This window comes from Oreochromis aureus, linkage group 17 (genome assembly GCF_013358895.1).
Source record: "Oreochromis aureus strain Israel breed Guangdong linkage group 17, ZZ_aureus, whole genome shotgun sequence".
In the NCBI taxonomy this organism is placed as follows: domain Eukaryota; kingdom Metazoa; phylum Chordata; class Actinopteri; order Cichliformes; family Cichlidae; genus Oreochromis; species Oreochromis aureus.
Genome location: NC_052958.1, coordinates 26,810,384 through 26,836,444, shown reverse-complemented (window position 1 = coordinate 26,836,444; position 26,061 = coordinate 26,810,384). Strand labels below are relative to the sequence as shown.

Genomic DNA, 26,061 nt, shown 5'->3' with positions numbered 1-26,061 from the left:
TTGATTAAAAAACACACAATATCGGATTCATATCGGTATCGGCAGATATCCAAATTTATGATATCGGTATCGGACATAAAAAAGTGGTATCGTGCCATCTCTACTTATAACGATGTGGCTTTACTAACAAATCTTTTTTAAAAACTCTTGTTCTGTTATCACTAAAAGTTGTAAAATGTTGTCTCACTAAAATGTCATTCTGTCAGTTGTTATTCATTATGTGTTTACAGCACCCTCTGTGGTTGCTCCAAGTAATGCACTTAGAAACGGCTTTATTTTGAAAAAACTTTATTGAACAGGAAGTCCGCTCAGTCAAGAAAAGCGAGTGAGCAAAAAGAAGCGAAACATATCGACACACAGTTTATGGTGTCCTGTTGGAGAAAATACTGTCCACATCTTCTGTTTATGGTTGTATCGCAGGTATGCAGGGGCGGATCTAGAAGGGTGGTATGGGGTGGCAAGTGCCACCCTAAAACGATCCCTTGCCACCCCAAGTGCCACCCCAGTTTTGCATATGACAGCGTTGTTTATTAAAATAAGATAGCATTAACAGTTTGAGCGTAGTTACAGTCAACAGTGAATATAAATGCTAAAACTGAATGTATTGCATAGTGTTCCCCCCCTCCACCATTAACAAATGGTTCAGCCCATAGCAGACCGGCTTTTTTCTTGTTTTCAGTAGCAAGCGATTTTTATGATTGTGCCAGAGCACATTTTGAACAACACCATGGGAATTTCGGATTTTACACAGGTGGTTGGATGTTACACTCTGGAAATGGAAGGAAGGTGAGTGTTATTAACTCTCTGTGGTCCACGGACACGCTGCACCTCCAAATCACATGACTATTTTAAGCTGACATAGCAACAAGCTGCAGCCACGCTGAGTCTCTATTTCAGCTCACATTGAAAGTTCGGACTTCAAAGTTTTTAAATTTTAATTAAAGGCCAGTAAATCCAGAGTTATGATAATATATATAAGCCATGCTTTTTTCTAAATACTGTCGTCGCGTTAATTATGCATGTTAATTATGAATATGAATATATTTTTCATTGCAGTATTGTGAGTGACCACTACGAGAGATTATTAACAAGGCTATACAGTTCTACCATATAAAGCTAAGTGACACCAAAAAAACTGAGCTACACAATGGAACACACAAAGGTATTTTAATATGAGATATACACCAGTTTTCCCCAAACATCTCATGCATACTGTTTAAACAGGCCTAATAATTTTGGACATGGGCGCATCATGGGTGTGATCTGTGGTATCTATGTCCGTGGGTTGGGAATGTATCCTGTAGGCTGGGGTTTAGTATTCTGTGGAACAAGTTTGCTCTGACACACCTCACTGTACTCACTGAGATGAACACTCTGATCATCTACTTGTTAAAAAAAAAAGTTTAATAGTAATAAAAGTGTAATTAAGTTATCCAGCCAAGTAACTGCACTTTGGTAGCAGTTTTTAATGGTATGGTACCTATATGGTATGGCATGTCCATCCATCCATCCATTGTAAATTATCTGTGTCCAGATTGAAGGGGCACCAGCCTAAACCACGATGCCAGACCTCCCTCCCCATGGCCAATACCTCCAGGTCTTTGCTGTGACTACAAAGGTATTGTTAAATTGGTTGAGGAATATACAGTGGGGAAATAATTTTTTGTGTTTGCTCGCTTCCATTTTTATATATGTTTCATTTTAATGGAGAGAGAATATCAACCAAAAATCCAGACAAAACACATTACATAAAAGTTATAAACTGATTTGTATGTCACTGAGTGGAATGTAGATGGATTTTGGAACATCGACAGTGATTTGGACACTGAATCTTCTGATTTATTTCTCAATCTACTTCTCTGTGCATCCCAAGGTACTTAAACTCCTCCACCTGGGAATCATGTCCTCTGAAAAAAAGCATAAATGTGATTTTGAACTAATTAATTTGTTAATTAATTACATGTGGAAGAGTGATACACAGTCACAAAAGCCTTGCATCTCCTCCTCATGCTGGTTACCAGCTTGGTCACACACTGGTGTGGGTTGGCATACCATTTTTCAACCAGCATTTGTCACAAGTCATTGAAAGTTATTGTGCTGGTCACTGTGACACAAACAACACTCACGCTGATTCCACAAGTACACAATGAGGTTTTAGTCAGAACTGCATGTGTGCCATTCCATCCACTCCACTCCTAAATTATGGGTGCGATCTGTAGTATCTAGGTCCGTGGGTTGGGAATGTATTCTTTAGGTTGTGGTTGGGTATTCTGTTTCCTCTGGCACTCCTCATTGTGTTGAAACTTGAAAAATCTGAAATAGTCTCATCATTTACTTTGTTAAAACAATGTATCCTGTCAATAGCAATTACAATTAACGTAGGTAAGTACATCAAGTCAAGCAACTGTACTTTAGTAGTAGTTTAACTAATTTACCATTTAACTAAAGTACATACAGTTTGAACACTCACCAATACTACAGAGCCTTCACAGTGACACTCAAAGTGAAGTGGAGATTGATAACCACATTTTAATGGAGAAATATCAGATGAGGTCTGTAACATCAAAAACTATGCTTTAGTCTTAAAGCCATTTCATTCTTACCACACAGAGACATCATTTAGCATATTTATTTCTTAACAAACAAATATCAGCCTGATGGTATAGTATTAAAAAAATGAGGTTATTCTTTACCTGTTTACATAAAACAGGTAATACTTGTGCCGCTTCAGATACAAAAAATTGGCACCTATAAATTTAAACATCAAATACTTGCATATAATTCAGTTTTTCAAACTGGGGGAATTTCATCTCAGGTGCCCATAATACCTAAGGCATCAAGTAAAGTAAAATGAGTCAAATAGGGACATAATTAGGAAGAGAGAGATTCAAGAATTCAGGTAAAATGAATGACTACTTTTACCCTGAGCCACTGCTAATAGCTAAAGTGTAGCTTTTAATCATTGTCACGTGTTCCAGCGCAACTAAGAACTAGAGATGGACCGATCCGATATTACGTATCGGTATCGGTCCGATACTGACCTAAATTACTGGATCGGATATCGGCGAAAAATAAAAAATGTAATCCGATCCATTAAGTATCAAAAAAAGCATCTCACAAAACTTGCAACACGGCGTAACTCGGCTCATAACCGTAGCACGTTGCAGCAGTATGCCTCATGTGATAGAGCGGCTGTGTGTATTTGTAGCCTCGCTACCAAACCAGCATTTCATCTCCGAGGAAGTTATCCCAGAGAGAAGTAAAGCAAGTGTGTAAGTTCATCTCTGAATGTTTGTAAAGCATTCCCACGTTAAGCTTAACAACCGATATATGGAGCGACTGCCTCTCTCTCCCTCACCTTCCTGCCGCTACTTCAATCGTGAAACTGCTTAATGATCAGCTGATCGGCTTTTCTGTCGGGAGTCCGTCTCTCTTCTTTGTTTTTGGCCCACTTTGCACCAGAAAGAGGAAACCAGCGGCTGAACAACAGCAGCACCTTTAAGCTTGATAAGCTGTTGTTAGAATTTATTTAATATTACTTTCTACACCAGGATCCTTTTCTACGTAGCTGACGGCTGGTAACTGTGCAGGGGCGGATCTAGCAAAGTGCAGCCAGGGGCCGATAGGGAATGAACAGGAAAAGGGGCACAAAGACATACTTTTCTTTCTTATTCTCATTTAAAATATGTAGCTTTTAATAAATAATTATCTGAATCTTACACCCAAAGTTTTAATCTGATGTAAAATGTATAGAAGTCCATTACTATATATAGTAACTCTTAAGTCTATATACCCTAGTAAGCTATAGTACTTTTTCCTTTGGGAAGGTACCATCTGTGAATTCTGCAATTCTGTTGAAGAAAGATGTTGAATCTATTTAATTATTCTTGAAAAATAATTTGTTTCTGTGCATTTTTTCCACCCTGCATCAAATTAAAGTTGATTACATCGATTAAGCATCATGAGGTGGAGGGTGGGTGGTTCCCTATTTTTTTTTTTTTTTTTTTTGCTGGGAGTTTGCAACCCTATTAGTTAGGTTGCTTAATATTTCTGCTAAGTACTCTTTAAAATACCAGAATAGGGAGGATGGAGCAGGTTTAAGTTAGGTTTTAAGTTAGGTAAGGTTTATTAGATTGATCAGTGTTGCTGAACCATGAAATATTTTGGGTGCAGTGTATTTTTTACACACAGGTATAACAGAATAGCTTTAGTGTTGTTGTTTATTTAAACTTGAGTATGAACTTATACAAAATGCAGCAAGATATTAAAAAAAACAGTTTTATTGATTAAAAAACACAATATCGGATTCATATCGGTATCGGCAGATATCCAAATTTATGATATCGGTATCGGTATCGGACATAAAAAAGTGGTATCGTGCCATCTCTACTAAGAACTGACTCAACAATAACTGTACCAACCTGATTAAAATCTGTTTCACTATATATATATATAAGCAAAATTAATATACCCCTAATTTAATGTCGAAATTGTGCCCAGTTTGCCATTTCCCTTCCTGGTGTCATGTGACACGTTAGTTTTACAAGGTGTCAGGTGCAAATGAAGAACAGGTGTGTTGAATTTGATGTTATTGCTCTCACACTCTCTCATACTGGACACTGGAAGTTTAACATGCCACATCATAGGAAAGTATTCTCTGAGGATCTGATAAAAAGAATTGTTATTGTACATAAAGATAGCCTAAGCTATAAGAATATTGCCAACACCATGAAAATGAGCTGCAACCATACAGCAGTTTAACAGCACAGGTTCCATTCAGAACCTAACCTAACCTCGCCATGGTTGACCAAAGAATTTGAGTGCACGTGCTTTGCATCATAGAGATTGTCTTTTGAAAATAGATGTATGATTGCTGCCAGCATTGCTGCAGAGGTTGGAGGTGTGAAGGGTCAGTCTGTCAGTGCTCAGACCATATGCTCCGCACAATGCATCAAATGGCTGTCATCCCAGAAGAAAGCCTCTTTAAAGATAATGCACAAGAAAGCCTGCAAACAGTTTGCTGAAGACGAGCAGACTAAGGACATGTATTACCTGTGGTCTGATGAGACCAAGATAAACTTATTTGGTTCAGATGGTGTCAAGGGTGTGTGGCGGTAACCAGGTGAGGAGTACAAAGGCAAGTGTGTCTTGCCTACAGTCAAGCATGGTGGTGGAATGTCATTCTTTGGGGCTGCATGAGTGCTGCTGGAATAGGGGAGAGCTACAGTTAATTGAGGGAACCATGAATGCCAACATGTACTGTGATATACTGAAGCAGATCATGAGCCCCTCCTTTCGGAACTGGACCACAGGAAAGAATTCCAACATGATAACAACCCCAAATACATGAACGTAGAGACAAGGATGACAAGAGGTGACAAAAAGGACACAAGGGAGGCACAGCAACACCTAAACGCTAGAAATCATGAACCAAAACCCAGAACCTAACTAAAACTCACTGTTTCAAACTGACAACATGTGGTTATCTTCAGTAGACTGGACTAATCGACAGAAGGACCTGAGGCTTCACTGCACTTTTTTGGTAACTTAAATGTGTGTTTGTTAGCTTATGCTTTCTAGCAAGGATGAGCAGTTGGGTGTTGGGGAAAGCCATGTTGATTAGATAATCGGTACAAATGAATGATTTTTGACTACAGAACTCACTTTATAATAATAATAATGGATTGCATTTATATAGCGCTTTTCAAGGCACCCAAAGCGCTTTACAATTCCACTATTCATTTACTCTCACATTCACACACTGACTTTGAGCTTGAATGTTTATTAAAGTCAGTGCTGTAGTTCAGACATTAGCTCTACTGCTCTAACTGAACTAAACTGAAGGATGTTTAGACCTGCAGCTGAAGATGAGGCACTGAAAAGGTTTGTTAAAAGAAACACGGAAAGGTCACCAGGCTAATCGGTCACTAACTAACATTACCTTATGTTAAACCAACATAATTGTTTCAATTTAATAATTATATAGACTATCTCAGGGGTCCCCTTTTAAAATAGCAGGAGGTCCACTACTTCCGTCATCCAATCAGTGTCGGGTCCAAACATTTTAAATGAACCGACAAAAATATTTTCTTCCATTTTTGCTTAACATTTAATTAATAATATAGATTTTTGTCTTGTAACTACTGATCAATTATTAATATGCCCATTAAATCATTTGCTGAACAGAAAAGTGCAATCCAGTTCAAGTACAAATATTTAACAATAAAAAACTGGCATTTTAAACTTAGGGTGAAATGGGGTCAATGCAATTCCTAAGCATGCATCCAAATGTTCATTAGTCAGTTGTGAAGTTTGTTTTTAATCATGTTAACAGTTGAGGAGGCTAATTCAAAACTGTATGTAGATCCAAACATGGTTAAGATATACACCGCCACTTTGGTAAGCCCTGGAAACTTTTTGCATTCAGAAGGCAGTATGATGTTTCACAATGCTCTCTTAACAGTATATCAGCTTGTAAATCCACAAGTTGAATTACTTTAAAAGCAGTAAGGCAATAAATAAACAATAAATAAATAAACTTTCTTTAACAAAATATCTGTACCCAGGAAACTCAGCTTTTTCCTGATGGTCTCCCTCACTCATTTTTCCCCAGGATGAATGTAACTGTTGATAACAATGAAGATTCTGTTATTAAATACAAGAACTAATTATACTTCCATGAAACCTTTTCCTGTTGTTTTAAATCTAACATTTTATTTAAATCCTTGTTTCCATGTTACAAGGCTGTAGAGCGCTCTGTGAGTTAAAATCTTCAGTTTTATATTAGAAGAATATTTAATTTCCAGAATATAATATAGTCAAAGTCAAAGTCAAAGTCAACTTTATTTGTCAATTCTGCCACATGTACAGGACATACAGAGAATAGAAATTTCGTTACTCTCAAACCCAAATGAACATTTAAATATAAGAGAGATTAAAAATGCAAGTAAAATAATTAAAAAGTAAAAATTTAAATAAATACAGTACAATATTACATATAACAAAAAAAGCTATACAATATACAATATACAATATTCAGGTAAGGGTAAATGTAATATAAAGAGTAACTCTGGGCCTCTGTGGAGTGTGAAGCTGATGTCATCTCTCAAACAAATTAAAAACAGGAGCTACAGAGTGATGTTAGATGTTGTAGAACTTTACGATGTTTGTGTGTCTTTTTAATTATAGCAACATGGTTGTTTTTACCCAGGGCTGGACTGGTAATCTGGCCGGTTTAATGGCCCCCAGCGCACCAGCCGTACATGCACTGTCAGCAGCCCATTCATTGATTTTCATAGCTGATGCCGGTTTGCCCAATCCAATTTGTAAACGTACCTGCCTTTCCTGATAACATTTACATTTACGATAATTGATTACACAGCAGTGGGGAGTAGACTTTATCACAGTAGATGTCTTTCTGAAAGCGCTGTAACTAAGTTTAAGAATATAATCCACCCACTGTTAGCATCTTCAATGCCCTGTACCAACACAAAGCAGAGCAGTTACCTGAACGCTACGCCAACAGAGGTCGATCATCTTGTTAATAATTTTACCTAATCACAACGTACGACTCTGGATACTATAGCTCCGGTGAAAACTAAGGTCTCAAATCAGAAGTACCTGACTCCGTGGTATAATTCTCAAAAATGTAGCCTAAAGCAGGTAAGCCATAAGCTGGAGAGGAAATGGCGTGTCACAAATTTAGAAGATCATCATTTAGCCTGGAGAAATAGTTTGTTGCTTTATAAGAAAGCCCTCCGCAAAGCCAGAACATCTTACTATTCATCACTGATTGAAGAAAATAAGAACAACCCCAGGTTTCTCTTCAGCACTGTAGCCAGACTGACAAAAAGTCAGAGCTCTGTTGAGCCAACCATCCCCTTAACGTTAACTAGTAATGACTTCATGGACTTCTTCACAAATAAAATTTTAATCATTAGAGAAAAAACTACCAATAATCATCCCACAGATGTAACATTATCTACACCTACTTTCAGTACCATTGATATTCATTAAGACTCTTTTTCTCCAATTGATCTTTCTGAGTTAACTTCAATAATTACTTCCTCCAAACCATCAACGTGTCTTTTAGACCCCATTCCTACAAAACTGCTCAAAGAAGTCCTGCCATTAATTAATGCTTCAATCTTAAATATGATCAACCTATCTCTAATAATCAGCTATGTACCACAGGCCTTCAAGCTGGCAGTAGTTAAACCTTAGTTTAACTACTAGTTAAAGCCATCTCTAGACCCAGCTGTCGTAGCTAATTATAGGCCAATCTCCAACCTTCCTTTCATATCTAAAATCCTTGAAAGAGTACTTGTCAAACAGCTAACAGTCCATCTGCAGAGGAATGGCTTATTTGAAAAGTTTCAGTCAGGTTTCAGAGCTCATCACAGCACAGAAACAGCTTTAGTTAAGGTTACAAATGATCTTCTTAAGGCCTCTGACAGTGGACTCATCTCTATGCTTGTCCTGCTAGACCTCAGTGCTGCGTTCGATACTGTTGACCATAATATTCTATTAGAGCGATTAGAGCATGCTGTAGGTATTACAGGTACTGTGCTGCAGTGGTTTGTATCATATCTATCTAATAGACTCCAATTTGTGCATGTAAATGGAGAGTCCTCTTCACACACTAAGGTGTGTGTTCCACAGGGTTCAGTGCTAAGACCAATTCTGTTTACATTATACATGGTTCCCTTAGGCAGTATCATTAGAAGACATAGTATACATTTCCACTGCTATGCTGATGACACCCAGCTCTATCTATCCATGAAGCCAGATAACACACACCAATTAGTTAAACTGCAGGAATGTCTAACAGACATAAAGACCTGGATGGCCGCTAACTTTCTGCTTCTTAATTCAGATAAAACTGAGGTTATTGTACTTAGCCCTGAAAATCTTAGAAATATGGTATCTAACCAGATTCTTACTCTGGATGGCATTACCTTGGCCTCCAGTAACACTGTGAGGAACCTTGGAGTCATTTTTGACCAAGATATGTCCTTCAATGCACATATTAAACAAATATGTAAGACTGCTTTCTTCCATTTGCGCAACATCACTAAAATCAGAAATATCCTGTCTCAGAGTGATGCTGAAAAACTAGTTCATGCATTTATTACTTCCAGGCTGGACTACTGTAATTCATTATTATCAAGATGTCCTAAAACCTCCCAGAAAAGCCTTCAGTTAATTCAAAATGCTGCAGCAAGGGTACTGACAGGGACTAGAAAGAGAGAGCATATTTCTCCAGTATTAGCTTCCCTTCATTGGCTTCCTGTTAAATCAAGAATTGAATTCAAAGTCCTGCGCCTCACATACAAGGTCTTAAATAATCAGGCCGCATCTTATCTTAATGACCTTGTAGTACCATATCACCCTATAGAGCACTTCGCTCTTGCACTGCAGGCTTACTTGTTGTTCCTAGAGTATTTAAAAGTAGAATGGGAGGCAGAGCCTTCAGTTTTCAGGCCCCTCTTCTGTGGAACCAGCTTCCAGTTTGGATTCGGGAGACAGACACTATCTCTACTTTTAAGATTAGGCTTAAAACTTTCCTTCTTGCTAAAGCATATAGTTAGGGCTGGACCAGGTGACCCTGAATCCTCCCTTAGTTGTGCTGCAATAGGAGTAGGCTTCCGGGGGATTCCCATGATGCACTGAGTTTTTCCTTTCCAGTCACCTTTCTCACTCACTATGTGTTAATAAATCTCTCTGCATTGAATCATACCTGTTATTAATCTCTGTCTCTCTTCCACAGCATGTCTTTCATCCTGTCTTCCTTCTCTCACCCTAACCGGTCGCAGCAGATGGCCGCCCCGCTCTGAGCCTGGTTCTGCCGGAGGTTTCTTCCTGTTAAAAGGGAGTTTTTCCTTCCCACTGTCGCCAAAGTGCTTGCTCATAGGGGGTCATATGGTTGTTGGGTTTTTCTACTGTGCAATATAAAGCGCCTTGAGGTGACTGTTGTTGTGATTTGGCGCTATATAAATAAAATTGAATTGAAATTGAATTGAACCTGCCTCCTCCCCTACCATCGCTTTCACGCCTCTTGTAGAAAAGGTTTAGTGTGGAAGAACTGGCGAGAAGGTGGGGCTGGAAGGCTGATAGAAAGGAAATAAAAAGAAATAAAAAGAAGTAAAAAGGAAACTAAAAATAGATGCAGCAAAATGTGTCAATTAACCTACATGTTAGCAGCTGCTGCAATGTGAACAGTAGAACCAGCAGCAACTAGTAACCAGGCCTCACTTTCACAGAAGGCTGCTGCTAGCACCAACTGTGGAGAAGTGAGGAAGAGAGAAGGAAGATGAAATTAACGTGCTAAGAAAATAGATGGAGGGACATAATTAGGAACAGAGAAATTCAAGGATTCAGCTAAAAAGATTGACTATTTTAACCAAGAGCCACTGCTAATAGCTAAAGTGTAGCTTGGTGTAGTCTGGCTCCAAAAGTGCAATATGGCAGCCCCTACAAACAGGAAATTTTGGCTTCATTTCGGTACAATGGGAGAAAGTGTAGCCACATTGTCCATCTTTTCTACAATCATTCATCTGGAAGCAGTATGGTAAACATTAACCTTATGCATTTTTCTTCATTCTTCATACTTTTAAGGCAATGTAACACTTACTTACAAACTGCCCTGTATTTGTAAGTTTGTCATTTGTATGGTCTTTAACAGCTGGTACAAAACACAGTTTTGTGTATTTGAGTATTAGTTTATATTTACCAAACAGACCAAAGGCCTTGAAGAGTATATTGCTACAAAAACAAAAGTTTGAAAACATTTTGAATATACAAATATATCATCCAAAACAATTTAAATACACACAAAGCAGTGAAGCCATCATTGTCTCCCATTTCAAAAGTACCCCCTATCTCCTTTCCCTAACCTCTTTTCCTTGACCTGAATAAAAACATCATTGAGATGAAAGAAAATAGGTTAGGAGAACTGCTAAGCACTTAGGAAAAGAAATGAGCTGGATGCTGAGAATTGGAAAAACCTTACAAATGACATCTAATTTCGCCACAATGTGTTCTGACCCTATTGTTTTATGGAGGTCATATAAAAAAGAACAGCTTGAAAAATATTCCTTCATTACAAAGGTTGGCATTTTAAAGAAGGAACAATTAGTAATAGATTTACTAATGTCTGCTGCAGCTGAAAATCTACTTTTGACATGTTTTCTAATTATTGATAGAGCTTTAGCTGGTGTCATGAACAGAGATGGGTAGTAACGCGTCACAAGTAATGTGTTACTGTATGAACTTACGATTACTTTTTTCAAGTAACGATTAAAGTAAGGGATTGATATTGCAAAAAAAAAGTAATTAGATTGCTGTTACTTTCCCGTTTGCACGCTGTGTTACTGCGTTACTAAACCGTCATGATTTTGTTTGTGAGAGTGTCTCATGACAATGAAGTAAGCATGTGTGACGTGCGTGGCAGCAACAGACGTGTGTAGATCAACAATGGATAATATGGAGTGTGGGAGAGAGTACGACAATGCAGTGTTTAAAGCCTGGACGTGCTTACATTACTTTAAATTTTAGTTTGTAAAAAGTGACAAAAACATTAGCATCCTCTATACACTCTGCGTGGGAAGCAAACTTCTTTCTGCAGCAAAAAATTAAACTTCAAATCTAAGTAAGCCATGGGAATGTGAAATTCACAGAGAAACCCCGGATCCCCCCACTGACGTGACCGCTGCAGCACCAGGCAAACCTCCACCGTCCCCACTCCTGCTAAACAGGTGAGAATAGATTTATTGCTGCCGAATCTTTGATTTTATTTATTTTTTCGCTGTGTTTTACTTGCATCTATTTGAAAGAATGAGTGTAAACACAAAACATTATTTTATTTTGTATGCTGCAATATGGAGAAAATAGGTTTAAATGTTAAAGAATTTCTTCAAGTTAAAGACAGTTGCATATAATTTAATTTTTGCTTAATGCAATGTGCATCAAATTAAAAGATTAAAACTCATAAAACAATTTTTAAAAAGAGCCTTTCCATTTGATTATATTTTATATCATTGATTATGCACAAGAATAGAATTGGGCTATTTGTCAATAGCATATTTAAAAACGTTACCTTAGAAAACTGGTGATGTGTGTAATACTTTTTTATTTGCCCGCTGTATCTATTGCCTTTTAAAAAGTAGTTTAAGTAGTGTGTTTGGGGGTTTTCGGTAAGTGTCATGGCCTGGGTCTGGGGACCCAGGGCTCGTGTGTATGTTTTCCTCAGGCTGGCGATCCTCCTGGGTCATCCGGCGCAGGAGTCCTGATAATGTCTTATTTTCTGTGTGTGGTGTTGTGTTCTCTCCTTCTCCCTCCATCTCCCTGCCTATGGTTATATTCGCTCACTGTCCACCTCTCTCAGTTTTCATTACCACTAATCATTTTAAAGCTCAGTTTTTAAAACCTTACAGTGTAACTACAGCCCAGCCCATGCAACACTATATTAATGATTAACCTCGTATTGTGGATGGAATATCTCAGTTATTCTCATGACTGAAGTTCGGTCTGTTTACAGCATCCTGCCATGCGACTGCATTTGTCCCTAACCTTCGGGAACCCTCACTTTAACATTTATCGTGTGGAAAAAAGTTAGCGTTCATCCTCCAGCTTCACTGTTTATATTATGCTAACATAGCTGTGTCGCTAGTGATCACGTAGGACATCAATATATACCAGCTAGCCAAACTTAACCCTACAAATGTCACTGCTGTTTACTTTCCCGTCTTAATTTGTGTCGGAAATCACTCAGTCAGAACATGGTATATTATATTTGGATGGAAGCTAGCGAGCTAACTCCCTGCTAACTTATAACGCCGTTAAATTTCATAAATTTGGTTTTCATGGATGCCTGGATGTTAAACTTAATTGTTACACCTGGTAGAGCAGCAATACTGATCATTTTATTACAAATAAAAGGATTTAAACAGTTTTTAACTCTCAGTGATGCCGCAGTGATCGTGTGACTTAGGGACCTGCAGAGGAGTGGAGTCACGGTGTGGAAGAGGAGTTTTGGGGTTGCGTTTTCACCTTCTAGATATTATGCACTGTGTGGGGATTCTGTGAAGGAATCACCAAGGAGACCACTGTTCCTGGGAATGTACATAGTTATATTTTCACCACTTCACTGTAAATAAACCTCACTGTTCATCTGAGTCTTGGGTTTGGGTCCTACTTTTCCCGCAACTCCACAGTCGGCCCCAGTCTGTGACAGTAACATTATTTTTAGCCTTCACTTGATTGTGCAGCAATGAAGACAGACAGAAAACACACAGCAAATGCAGTTTGAGGTTTGAGAAACGTTGATGTAGGTCGTGCCACTGAAAAGAGCGATTCAGTGATTATGCTAATTCAGTAAAAAAACATGAAGAGAAGATATTTTATGCTTATTTATCCAAAACAAACAAGGATTACACCATAAGGACCTGAATTTAAATAAAACACAGGAGTGTTACATGTAACCTAAAGGTATAGGCATTAATCACTTTTTAAGTTTATTTATTAGAAAAAATAATGTGGCATACATTGAATACTCTATAATTACATCCTCCAACAAATGTTCCACCAGCATTTACAAAACACACCTGTCCTCCCCTCAAGCCTCATCTACCTTAATCAGGCCTATAACACATGGAAACATACATAAACATGGACTTTGAACTACAGGAAAACATCTCCATGAACCAAAGAGTTCTGTTGCTTTATTTTCAAGCACTCAAGACTACAATTGAATTCAGTTTTATTTATATAGCGCCAAATCTCAGCAACAGTCAACTTGAGGCTATTTACACTGTAAGATAAAGGCTGTACAATAATAAAGAGAAAACCACAGCAATCAGAAGATCCCCTATGAGCAAGTACTGGTTGACTGCGGAAAGGAAAAACTCCCTTTTAACATGAAGAAACTTCGGGCAGAACCAGACTCAGGGAGGAACAGGCACCTGCTGCAACCATGACCTGGATGACTGAGAACCTACACAGTCAAAATCATTTAATCATATGCATTTTTCAGTGCAGAAAATACATATACACTCTGTTCCAAAAGGTTAATGAAAAAGAAAAACAAAAAAATGGAAAGATCACATTATGTACAATGCATTAGAGCAAAACTGTGCAAAATGTTGGATGGTGAAACGCTTGGAAATTTTGTAATGGCAACCTTTTTTTATTTCCTAGTGTGTTCACAGTGTCACCTGAAAATTACTTGAAAAGGAATCGTCAAAGTGGTCTGACCTGAGAGATATACATATTTACCACATTATTATTAATGTTGATTCACTAATTGGTCAATGGATATGATATGAACTTACCAGTCTTCAAGAGAAGAGACCATGTACTATTTAACACTACTGGCTTGAATAACTGAAGGAACTCTAAATATAACCAGAGCAAAGCATGGGGAGAATGACAATAAGTAATAAAATGTAAGTAGAGGAAAGAAACTACACTGAAATTGTGGAAAATTTAGGAAAGATTCAAGAAAAAAAAAAGTTTTCTGTTACAGTACAGTTAAACTTAGGTGTCAGAAGGATAAAACTTTCCATAACTCATTTGGGAGCTTTGAATCTTTCTACGTCAATCAAGTAAAGAAGTACAGTTATAGCTGATCAATTTGGATAAACTCCAACAGCACAAACACTGAGAAAAGGTTGTGAGACTTAAATTAGCATACCTGTCGATTAAAGCAGCCACATGCCTAGGTATCTTTAGAGGCCAAATACAATTTTTGTTCCAGTGTGTGCTTTTTAATCCTGTAAGGATATTTAGATATGCGAGACAAAACTACTGTCTCACTTTGGAGCCAGCTTCATGTAGCTATTTAAGGAATGTTTGGCACCTTTCTTTGACCTGAGGGTTTTTGCTTGATCACACCTCATATTGCCTTAATCCCCAGTGTATTAGATCTTCTTTTTCCTGTAGCGCCACCTTTTTAAAAAATTATTTATAGCTACAAACAAGAACTACCACAAATCTTTTTACTTCCTTAACACAAATGAATAAGCCATGGCTTTAGTGTAATGTTACCAAAGCTGTGACTCATTTTCTGCTCAAACCTGCCAGTTTCCCTGTGGTATTGTGAAATAATGTGCTGTTCTGAAAACTTGTGTAAAACCGTCCAGCATAAACTCAACAGCAAGGTATTTCTGTGATCACAGTAAGTTTATTCCACAAATCAGAATGAATGAAAAAAAACAAAAACATAGATGAATAAACCACGTCTGACACATTTAGAAACGGGTGTGTTCAGATGTTTTACACTCAACAACTTGCATAGAAATTTCATACTGGTGCTTAATCAGTGCTTTCAGAAAGCAACAAATTTGCTTTTATTCTATGAGTGGAATGGTTTATTGGAATAACAACAGACTCTAAGCGCAATAAATGTGTACAGTTTTTCCTGGTTTGGTTCATGTACTACCACTGCAGAACATTAAGTAGAGTCTTGAAGCGAAATGTGTTAAAGCTCTTCTTTCTTCTTCAAGATTATTTGCCGCACCATTTCAGCAATTTTGGGGCGAATTTCTTTGACAGAGACTTTTGGTCCCCATGCATCCACCACTTTGCCGTTAACGTCAATTAGATACTTCCAGAAATTCCAGTCAGGCTCCTTTCCAGATGCCTCTGTAAAAGATTAAATGACATAGATGTCTGAATAACAGGTTAGTGTAAGCTTGTAACCTTTGAAAAAACATTACCTTGGTATAAATTATACTGCACGGTTTTCTGTCTTCTGACATTAATGCCATATGTAGTTTCAGAATATAAAAGAGTTTCCTTATAATAATGGGTTGCAACAGACTCCACTCTGTTCATTTTAAAAGAAGTGTCTCATTTCCATTTTCTTCATGAACATCGATGTGGTTGGAGCTGCACATTTAGTAGTAGATTTGTTAAAGCGAAACTATTAGCTGTTTTGTTACTTTTAAAAACCTGCAGATAAGATCTTTGGATTCTACACTTTGTAGGTGAAGCTATTCGGGAAAAAATAACTTGCAAATTAAACAATGGCTCAACTAGTTGAGTCCTGAAAGTTCCATCTAACTCACCAACAAGGTACTTGTAGACATTGTTGGCTCCGGTGCCAACAACAGCAATTTTGCTGAACAGAGGAAAGGAGACTCCGTAGACTCTGCGCACAAAGCTGTCAATCTCCTTGTCACTGCCGGGCTCCTGCTGTCCAAATTGGTTACAGGGGAAGGCTAGCACATTGAAGTGATATGGACCAAAGTCCCGCTGGAGCTGCTGCAGTTGTTTGTAGTGTTCCTCAGTGAAGCCACATTCACTGGCTACGTTTACCACCAGGGAAACCTAAAGCCACCAGAAAACACTGTAAAAACACCACAAAAGCTTTCCTAGCTTAATATGTGTCAGTATATGTTTTCTTTAAACATGCATAATTAAATGAACTACCTGCAGTTTTACACATAAAGTTGGCAACCACTGGATTGAATCACCCCACTGTACAGTATATGTTGGATCTAAAAAAGCTATATGTGTTAGTTAAAGGTTACCATTGACCAATTTCACAAGGCTGCTAAGGATGAAACATTCAGTGAAGAGGCCACCTGCTATAACTGAAACAGATGTGGATCTGTTTTCATTATTTCTGTTAAATAACGATTCCTTTCACTGAGACCATATCTGATGTAAAATTGTTTGTTTAGTTGTCTCTTTTTAGACTATTTTAGTCTTTATTGGACTGTGACAGTGAAGATGGACAGGAAAATGGAGAAGGCACACAGGCCAGGCAAGGACTGCCAAGCGACAGCCCCAAAACATGACTGCTCTAGAGGAGATCTGTATGGGGGAATGGGCCAAAATACCTGCAACAGTGTGTGGAAACCTTGTGAAGACTTACAGACAACATTTGACCTCTGTCATTGCCAACAAAGGGTATAAAACAAAGTCTTGAGATGAACTTTTGTTATTGACCAAATACTTATTTTCCACCATAATTTGCAAATAAATTCTTTAAAAATCAGACAATGTGACTTTCTGGATTTTTGTCTCTCATAGTTGAGGTATACCTCTGATGAAAATTACAGTCCTCTGTCATCTTTTTAAGTGTGTATATTGCCCCACGGTAGGTAGGTAGTGAAGTGTGGCTGACTAATTATTTGGACCACAGACAACAGTGATTCAGGCCATTACACATTACAGATGCCATTCACAGATACAGAGACTAGTAAGTATCCTAATACAGATTATATTAGGATAGCTTCATACTTTAACTTGCAGTTAAACTAGAGAAGATCGTCACTGCAGAAGTATGGCTTCCAGAGAAACCAGTGTGCAATCTTATCATCTAGTGACATCTGGTGTCAAGATGATACAATTACAAGTGTGACATATATGACATGGGATCCTGAAAATATCCACATCTCTAATAAATTAAGCTCTGTATGTGTCTGGTATCATATCTCAACAACAGTTCATCTGATTAACTTCAAACCTAGTAGGGGTAGGTGCTGAGAAGGTAGCGTTTGGGGTCATTGGATGAGTCCCATTTTTTGAATTAAAGTTATTATCTGCTACCTGTGATTTCTCGTGGATGATTGCTTAGCACACACAAAGGCACACTTGTCTTTGTGAGAAAATTTGCTGGCATTACAGTTTCATATAAATCCTTGTTAATATGTTGTTTCCTAGACTACCTAGGTGTATATCAACAGCAGCCCCAGTGTGTCTGGCAACTTCTACTTCTATAATCTAGCCATCTAATAAAGCCTTATCTGCACTCAGTTTACTAGTGGACAAGCCAACCCATTCCCTTATGTTTTCTTTACTGGCACGCTGTCACTGGCAGGGCTGCTGTTTTGGCAGTCCTTGATGCCCTTTTTACAGTGGCCCTGAGAGGTCAAGAAAATACCAGCAAATAGAAATTCACCCCAAAAGCACACAAAGCACAACTCTAGTTAAAATAAAACAAAAACAAAAAACTCGAACAAAATACAAGAAACCACAGTTACACTACAGTATGATCAAGGACTATAATCAGCATGCTGGAATCTGGGACAGTGGAATGGGAGTTCATCCACAGAATGTGGATCTCACTGATGAAGCAGCTGATTATGCTGTTGATTTATTAGTCACAAAGTACTGTGCCATTATCTTATTTTTAATAATGTGTGACACACATGCATATAGAATGAGAAGAGGGTGTGAAAAGGGTGAGGTGAGGTAGGATGGAGGAGGGACGTCAGAAAACACAATAACCCACTAAATGAGAGTGACTCTGGTAGACTGTTTTCAAATATGGGATGTGCATAAGGACATCAAGGGGAAATGGTTCAAACAAATCCTTGACACTATACTGCTGCAGATCTTACGTAGAAATGCTTACCCTAATTGTTTGGGTTATTTTTCTAATATTGGATGGTCTTTACTTTGTCATATAAAGCGCCTTGACGTGGCTTTTGTTGTGATTTAACACTATAAATACAGGGAGTGCAGAATTATTAGGCAAGTTGTATTTTTGAGGAATAATTTTATTATTGAACAACAACCATGTTCTCAATGAACCCGAAAAACTCATTAATATCAAAGCTGAATGTTTTTGGAAGTAGTTTTTAGTTTGTTTTTAGTTTTAGCTATTTTAGGGGGATATCTGTGTGTGCAGGTGACTATTACTGTGCATAATTATTAGGCAACTTAACAAAAAACAAATATATACCCATTTCAATTATTTATTTTTACCAGTGAAACCAATATAACATCTCCACATTCACAAATATACATTTCTGACATTCAAAAACAAAACAAGAACAAATCAGCGACCAATATAGCCACCTTTCTTTGCAAGGACACTCAAAAGCCTGCCATCCATGGATTCTGTCAGTGTTTTGATCTGTTCACCATCAACATTAGTGCAGCAGCAACCACAGCCTCCCAGACACTGTTCAGAGAGGTGTACTGTTTTCCTCCTTGTAAATCTCACATTTGATGATGGACCACAGGTTCTCAATGGGGTTCAGATCAGGTGAACAAGGAGGCCATGCCATTAGTTTTTCTTCTTTTATACCCTTTCTTGCCAGCCACGCTGTGGAGTACTTGGACGCGTGTGATGGAGCATTGTCCTGCATGAAAATCATGTTTTTCTTGAAGGATGCAAACTTCTTCCTGTACCACTGGAAGGTGTCTTCCAGAAACTGGCAGTAGGACTGGGAGTTGAGCTTGACTCCATCCTCAACCCGAAAAGGCCCCACAAGCTCATCTTTGATGATACCAGCCCAAACCAGTACTCCACCTCCACCTTGCTGGCGTCTGAGTCGGACTGGAGCTCTCTGCCCTTTACCAATCCAGCCACGGGCCCATCCATCTGGCCCATCAAGACTCACTCTCATTTCATCAGTCCATAAAACCTTAGAAAAATCAGTCTTGAGATATTTCTTGGCCCAGTCTTGACGTTTCAGCTTGTGTGTCTTGTTCAGTGGTGGTCGTCTTTCAGCCTTTCTTACCTTGGCCATGTCTCCGAGTATTGCACACCTTGTGCTTTTGGGCACTCCAGTGATGTTGCAGCTCTGAAATATGGCCAAACTGGTGGCAAGTGGCATCTTGGCAGCTGCACGCTTGACTTTTCTCAGTTCATGGGCAGTTATTTTGCGCCTTGGTTTTTCCACACGCTTCTTGCAACCCTGTTGACTATTTTGAATGAAACGCTTGATTGTTCGATGATCACGCTTCAGAAGCTTTGCAATTTTAAGACTGCTGCATCCCTCTGCAAGATATCTCACTATTTTTGACTTTTCTGAGCCTGTCAAGTCCTTCTTTTGACCCATTTTGCCAAAGGAAAGGAAGTTGCCTAATAATTATGCACACCTGATATAGGGTGTTGATGTCATTAGACCACACCCCTTCTCATTACAGAGATGCACATCACCTAATATGCTTAATTGGTAGTAGGCTTTTGAGCCTATACAGCTTGGAGTAAGACAACATGCATGAAGAGGATGATGTGGACAAAATACTCATTTGCCTAATAATTCTGCACTCCCTGTACAACTGAACTGAAACTGAATATAATATTTTGAAGTGAGATGCAGTGAATAACTTTCAATGCTGTGCTACTGTTGTCTTCAACTGGTTCAAAGATCATCCATTTTTTGGACTCACTCTTGCTAAACTAAAGTATTAAACATAAGGCCTGTGGCCCAGAATGAGCCCAGTAAAGACCTTAACTTAATACACAGCTTTGGAAAATGCAAAGGAGAGCATAAATATTGGACTTTTAACTGATTTTGTTTTTTTTACAGTTTTTATTCATGATAAAGACCGAGTATAACTTATTAGACAACTAATTGACAGAAAAGTTCTTATTTTTTCTACTTTTTTCTATTATTTCTTTATGTACTAGTTAAAAAATGGCATTTTCTGTCAGTTAACAAAACTTTGTTTTATAATTAGATGAAATTCTGTGCAATGAGCTATCACAAATTTTAAAGTAATTTTGCACATTTATTTCTTATCATTTACGCCAAAACATTCTTTTGCTCTTTTTATTTTTGAAGCAGTATTTTTTTATCCTCTAGAAAAATGTACAGTTGACCTAGGTGTACTACTTTCTTATATGTAATTACCCCAGAGACTAAATATGTAGTTAAATTTGTTTGCACTGACAGAAAGGGGAGCTTCAGTAGTCCAGTGCACTTAAGATCAAATGTAAAATGCAAATTTTTTTCTGCATGTGACAATAGAAGGGAAAGAATGAGAAGGAAAAAGAATGCAGGTTAAAATTCCCCACTGGCTTCACTTTTTAGACTAGGAAGCTTTGCTTGTCTTTGGTATTCAGTACATATTACTGAACAGTGTGCGTGAGCAAGTGTCTTATCTTAGTGGCTGTTTGTCCAATCTACACAGCAGCACAGCAGATCCAGCAAAGTTTTCATGTCTAATGGAACACCAGTTTTCATTTTTGCTTTTACATTGAAATGTAAATTGGGACTATACGTACACTCAAACCATTTAGGCACTGTACTAGTTACACTAACTCTTCCTTAAAAAGTGCACCACCACAGCTCTGCAAACTGTGCAAACTGTTTCATTCACTTGTAGTGTGCGAAAGATTTATAGTTTAATTTGTCTGTTTGTGTTTATGGTTAAAACAAAATCCAGAGAGTCTTTTACCTTGTTACATAAAGGATATCTTTTTAAAAGATACCGTCTATAATAATCATTTAAAGTTCTGTGATTAAGAATTTGGAAGCAAATAAAGTCGAAAACAGCTAAGTCAAAAAAAATGCAGTGTGTCTTATTATTATCATTTTATATCAAAGCTGTCTTATATAATATAGATCATTGTTGCATTATTACTTTTTTTTATTTTTCAACTTTATTACAATAACTGGGGTAAAAACCAAACTCATGTATGTTCCGTTACCTTTGATGACGGATAGAGTGAAGTCTTCAGACAGATTAGGATTAACCCGGTCTGGTGATCCGTAACTTGTTTGAATGAAATCGCGGCACTTTCTGCAGCTTCAGGGGCTGCAGGCCTGCCACGTAGGCTATACGGGCTACATGACGGGACATCCCCACCAGCAGCCCACAGTCAAACTGATTCTCATCACTGCTGTGTTAGTTACATCTACAAACAACATTTCATGGTGAAAAGTAAAAGAAAGAAAGAAGCCAACATTCCCATGCAACATTCATTCAAGCAAAGGGCTGGCATGCCGAGAAACTGCACTCTAATATTTGTAGTTTAAGCTGTTGTGAGTCACACTTACCGAACCCCGATATTTCTCCAGAGACACCAGCTTGCCCCTGCTATTCACCACTTTAAAAGTATAAAAGTCTTTCTGTTTGCTTTCAGCGAGGCTGAAGAAAGTCAGTAACAATGTGAGCACTGCAGGGAACATCTTTGCAGTCAAACCGCCAACCCAGCACCAGCGGAACCAAGATAAACTCCTGCAGTCTTTCTCCGTCCGCCCCGCAGTCACCAGCAGTCTGCGCACCTCCTCTCCACTCAAGTTACACACAGCCATCAGCGTTTCCTGGGCAGGAAGCGCTTAACAAAAATAAAAGTCTTTTTAGTCTTAGGTTTTATTCAGTTTGAGCAGAAACTAGCAATTTAGCCTGTAAACTCGTGAGGAAAGTGTTTCTTGATCTCTCAAAATAACGGACCTGAGGCCCAGTTTAGGGTGCATTCCACTTTTATTTAGGAAGGTTCCTACGTGAGAGCAGTGACCCAGAAGTATCTGTGTGGTGCCTTAGTGTTGTTCCAATTGTCCAAATACCAAGGAAATAGTTGCTTTATTGCCACTTTTAGCATAAACTTGGATCATCCTTTATGAAAAGAAATGGAAAAAAGGCCATTTCATAATTCATAGCAATGGACCATCCATTCCTCCAACAAAGTTGACAAAGCAACACAGATCATTATCATTTAAAACTGTATTTAAAATTCATGCCATAACCTGCTAAAATGTTTTAAATGTTCAACAGCAGGTTGTTAAATTCAACAGTCATGCTGCTCTAAGAAAGTCTGATTCTGTGTGTGTGTGTGTGTGTGTGTGTGTGTGTGTGTGTGTGTGTGTGTGTGTGAGAGAGAGAGAGAGAGAGAGAGAGAGAGAGAGTCAGTTGGGAAAATGAATGGGGGGAATTTTATTTTAGCCATAGACATCCTAAAGTGGGAGAAGGAAAGGAATTTAACTTAACAGGAGGAACATTTAAGAAAATACGATACGATGTATTTCATTTTAGAGGCTATGGGACAGATTTATTAAGCAAAGCAAGTGACTGTGATGTTGCAATCTCAGTGTGATCTATTAACAGTGTTCTTTTTTATATATGAAGACCAGCCAGTGCATTTCAGCAATTAGTAACCAGGTGTAACCAGACCGCTGCTCGTCAAACACATTTCATTGCGATGTTGACCCTGTGCTAACTTGCATATGACAAATAAAACTGAAACTGAAACTGAACTGAACATTACTCAGAAACCAGCTGACCTGATGAGGGAGGATGAGGGCAAGTATGATGTAGGCCTATCAACAAAAATAATATAGCATAAGGTCAGCTTTTACTCTTTAGGTGTTTCTCGCTGAAAACAGAGCAAAAATTCAGATGATTGAGAGGAGGATAAATGAGAATTTATGTTTCTGATATCAGGGATAACTATTGCTGAGCACTGTGCTTTAGGTACTTAAGTGAAGGGCAGGAATTATCCTGAGGAAAACTGCATTATTATATACTATATTATATACTATTCCAGCATATGAGCCTGTTTCTGTGTGTAACACACATTACTTACCTTCACATCCCATCCATGCCAGAATCAGCCCTACAAAGATTCCAATCAGGTCGACTGGATGACTTTGGAAGAGTCGAGTTGATTCAGTTCAATTTAGTTTAATAAAACGTTATTTTTATATAGCGCCAAATCACAACAAGAGTTGCCTCAAAGCACTTTTGCAGAAAGCATAAATTTTCAACTTCTTACTATATTTTGAGAGGTTTTATAACTCTTCCTATTGAGGAAGACCTTCCCAATGACCATCCATCCAAAAACTATTAGTAATCCATAGCCATTCATGCAATTAACTAACAGATACATATTTAATGAAATATTTTTTTCATGATATACCATAGAAATTTCTGGAGGTGGGGTGGGGGTGGTGGGGTCACACCTTAAGTAAAGAAAGAAGGAAAGTAAGAAAGGTGCATTTTCTGTGAATTAACAAAACCTTCGTTTTATAATTACAGGTAAGCTATGAGCTATTATAATTTTCGGTATTATCTCACATACTTACAATTTAAACCCAGAGTCATGCTGACAGATTTTGTTCATTTACTACAGCAGCTTTTGTTTATTATTTAGATAAACTGAGATATACTGAAACTGAAATTGCACTTCTTTTCCTTATAGTGAGATATTTCAAGAAATAAATGTGTGATTAAACTTCTTTACATGTATAAAAAGGGTGAGTTTCAATGACCTGGCCCATAGTCAGGAAAATTTGCCCTTGTCCAGATCTGGGATCTCCTTCCTAGGGAGCCCCACAAGGGACATGGGAGAAAAAAAAATTACGATGAACTTTTGCGAGATCTCGCAAAACAAACTCGGGATCTCGCAAAAGTTTTAGCCGCATTCGGAGGCTGCCAGCTCGAAGCCGACCGGGAGGTCGAGGCACGATGTGCGGGGAGAGCAGTGTTCCCCCCGGCTGTAGTAGGTCTCGACCTCCCGTTAGCTTCGAGATGGTGGGTGTCAGACATCTCCGAAAACGTCAGAGCACTTTTGCAAATATGTGATGTCTTGTAAACCGAGCAGATATTTGACGTTTACACAGCTACATTCACGCCTCAAAATATCTTAAAAGTTTATTTTGTGACCCAGAAAGAGTAATATTACAACTAAGTAGCTGCCACCATTGTTGGAATTCAACTTTTGCGAGATCTCGCAAAAGTTTTGTGAGATCCCGAGTTAGTTTTGTGAGATCCCGAGTTAGTTTTGTGAGATCCCGAGTTAGTTTTGCGAGATCTCGCAAAACTTCATCTTAATTTTTTTTTTCTCCCATGTCACTTGCGGGGCTCCGTACCTTCCAGGTCCGGACAAGGGCATCAACTAGACCAGGTCCTGGACAATCTGATGTGTAACCAGGTGGAGTCAGATGGACCTAAACAAAATGTGTTGTTCTATCGGTGGTCTATTAGGTCAGGGAAGCTTTGGTGCCTGTAAATGGAATGAATTCCTTGATCCTCCAGAAACTATTTGCATACTCTTGCCACGTGATGCCAAGCACCAAGAGAAACCAGGATTCAGTGCACCAGTGTAGGGTCTGACACTGGGTCCAAGGATTTCATCCAGATACTGAATGGCAGTCATTGTGCCATTGCATGGCATGTAGAGTTCCATGTGTCCCTCCATGGATATGTGTCACTGACCCACCACCAAACTGATCATGCTGAATGATGCTACAAGCAACATAACTCTCTCCACAGCTTCTCCAGACACTTTATGTCCGTGCTCAGGGTGAACCTGCTCTCACCTGTGAAAAGCACAGGGTGCCAGGGGTGGACCTGCCAACTCTATGGCAAATGCCAATATGGATTTTAGTGCTAGGCAGTGAGCACAGGGCCAGTTAGAGGGCATTGGGCCCTCAAGCAACTCTTGTGAAAGCTGTTTCTGATTGTTTGGTCAGAGACATTCATACTAGTGACCTGCTGGAGGTCATTTCATAGGGTTCTGACAGTGTTCCTCTTCCTCTTCGCACAAAGGAACAGATACCGTTCCTGCTGATGGGTTAAATGCCTTTTATGACCCCATCCAACTTTCCAAGAGTAACTGGCCATCTCCTGGAATTTCTTCTGTGCTCTTGAGCGTGTGCTAGGAGACACAGCAAATCTTCTGGCTGTGCCATATAGATTGCCACCCTAGATTACTTTGACTACCTATGCAGCTTCAGTAGGGTCAAGGTTTATCACAGTAGTAGTAGTGACACTTACCCTGGATAAATACAAAACTAATGAAAAAACAGTCAGAAAAGATGAGGATGGAACAAATGTCAATGGCCTGTTAAAACCATTAGTGTTTTGGGGGTTGTCTCATTTTTGCACCTTGAGTGCAGATGCCGTTAATTTCATTAACACCAAAGCAGCTGAAAGTGATTAACAACCCCTCTGCAACTTAACTGACCAGATCAATATCCCAGAACATGTTATTGTACTTGATAAAATAGTCTGATTGAAGTGTATTAATGTAAACAAAAATCAATCAGCAGTTGAACAGGTGTACCTCATGAAGGGCGAGTGAGTGTATATCAACATGCCACAACCTGAAGGACAGTGAATGACCTGGACACACACACACACACACACACACACACACACACACACACACACACACACACACACACACACACACACACACGTACGTACATATAATACAGAACTATTTTTTAAGCTTATTGATTTAGAGTGAAATGACCTGAATTGGAACAATAATTAATATACTATTATACATATATACATGCAGTTACCATGTGTAATGATCTTTGTGTTATTTTATACTTCTGTGAATTGTATTTTTTTTACAATTGTATT

The 26,061-nt window shown here is 38.5% G+C and overlaps 1 protein-coding gene across 1 annotated transcript; it reads right to left on the bottom strand.

Annotated features, from left to right (window-relative positions):
• Positions 1–13,491: 13,491 nt before the first annotated feature.
• Positions 13,492–21,974, bottom strand: gpx7 (glutathione peroxidase 7). The gene is made up of 3 exons (XM_031751382.2): positions 21,747–21,974; positions 16,068–16,329; positions 13,492–15,642 (listed from the first exon to the last, which is right to left on the bottom strand). Exons 1-3 carry the CDS (start codon positions 21,876–21,878, stop codon positions 15,479–15,481), a joined length of 558 nt encoding a protein of 185 aa, XP_031607242.1. The 5' UTR covers positions 21,879–21,974; the 3' UTR covers positions 13,492–15,478.
• Positions 21,975–26,061: the final 4,087 nt, after the last annotated feature.

What these genes read in the sequence shown, in the direction of transcription:
- gpx7 (XM_031751382.2), bottom strand. Translation starts at nt 21,878, where the DNA reads ATGTTCCCTGCAGTGCTCACATTGTTACTGACTTTCTTCAGCCTCGCT. An exon ending in TGGAGAAATATCGGGGTTCG is followed by an intron (nt 16,330 to 21,746) that starts GTAAGTGTGACT and finishes TGGTGGCTTTAG; the next exon opens with GTTTCCCTGGTGGTAAACGT. An exon ending in TGTCTACAAGTACCTTGTTG is followed by an intron (nt 15,643 to 16,067) that starts GTGAGTTAGATG and finishes AATCTTTTACAG; the next exon opens with AGGCATCTGGAAAGGAGCCT.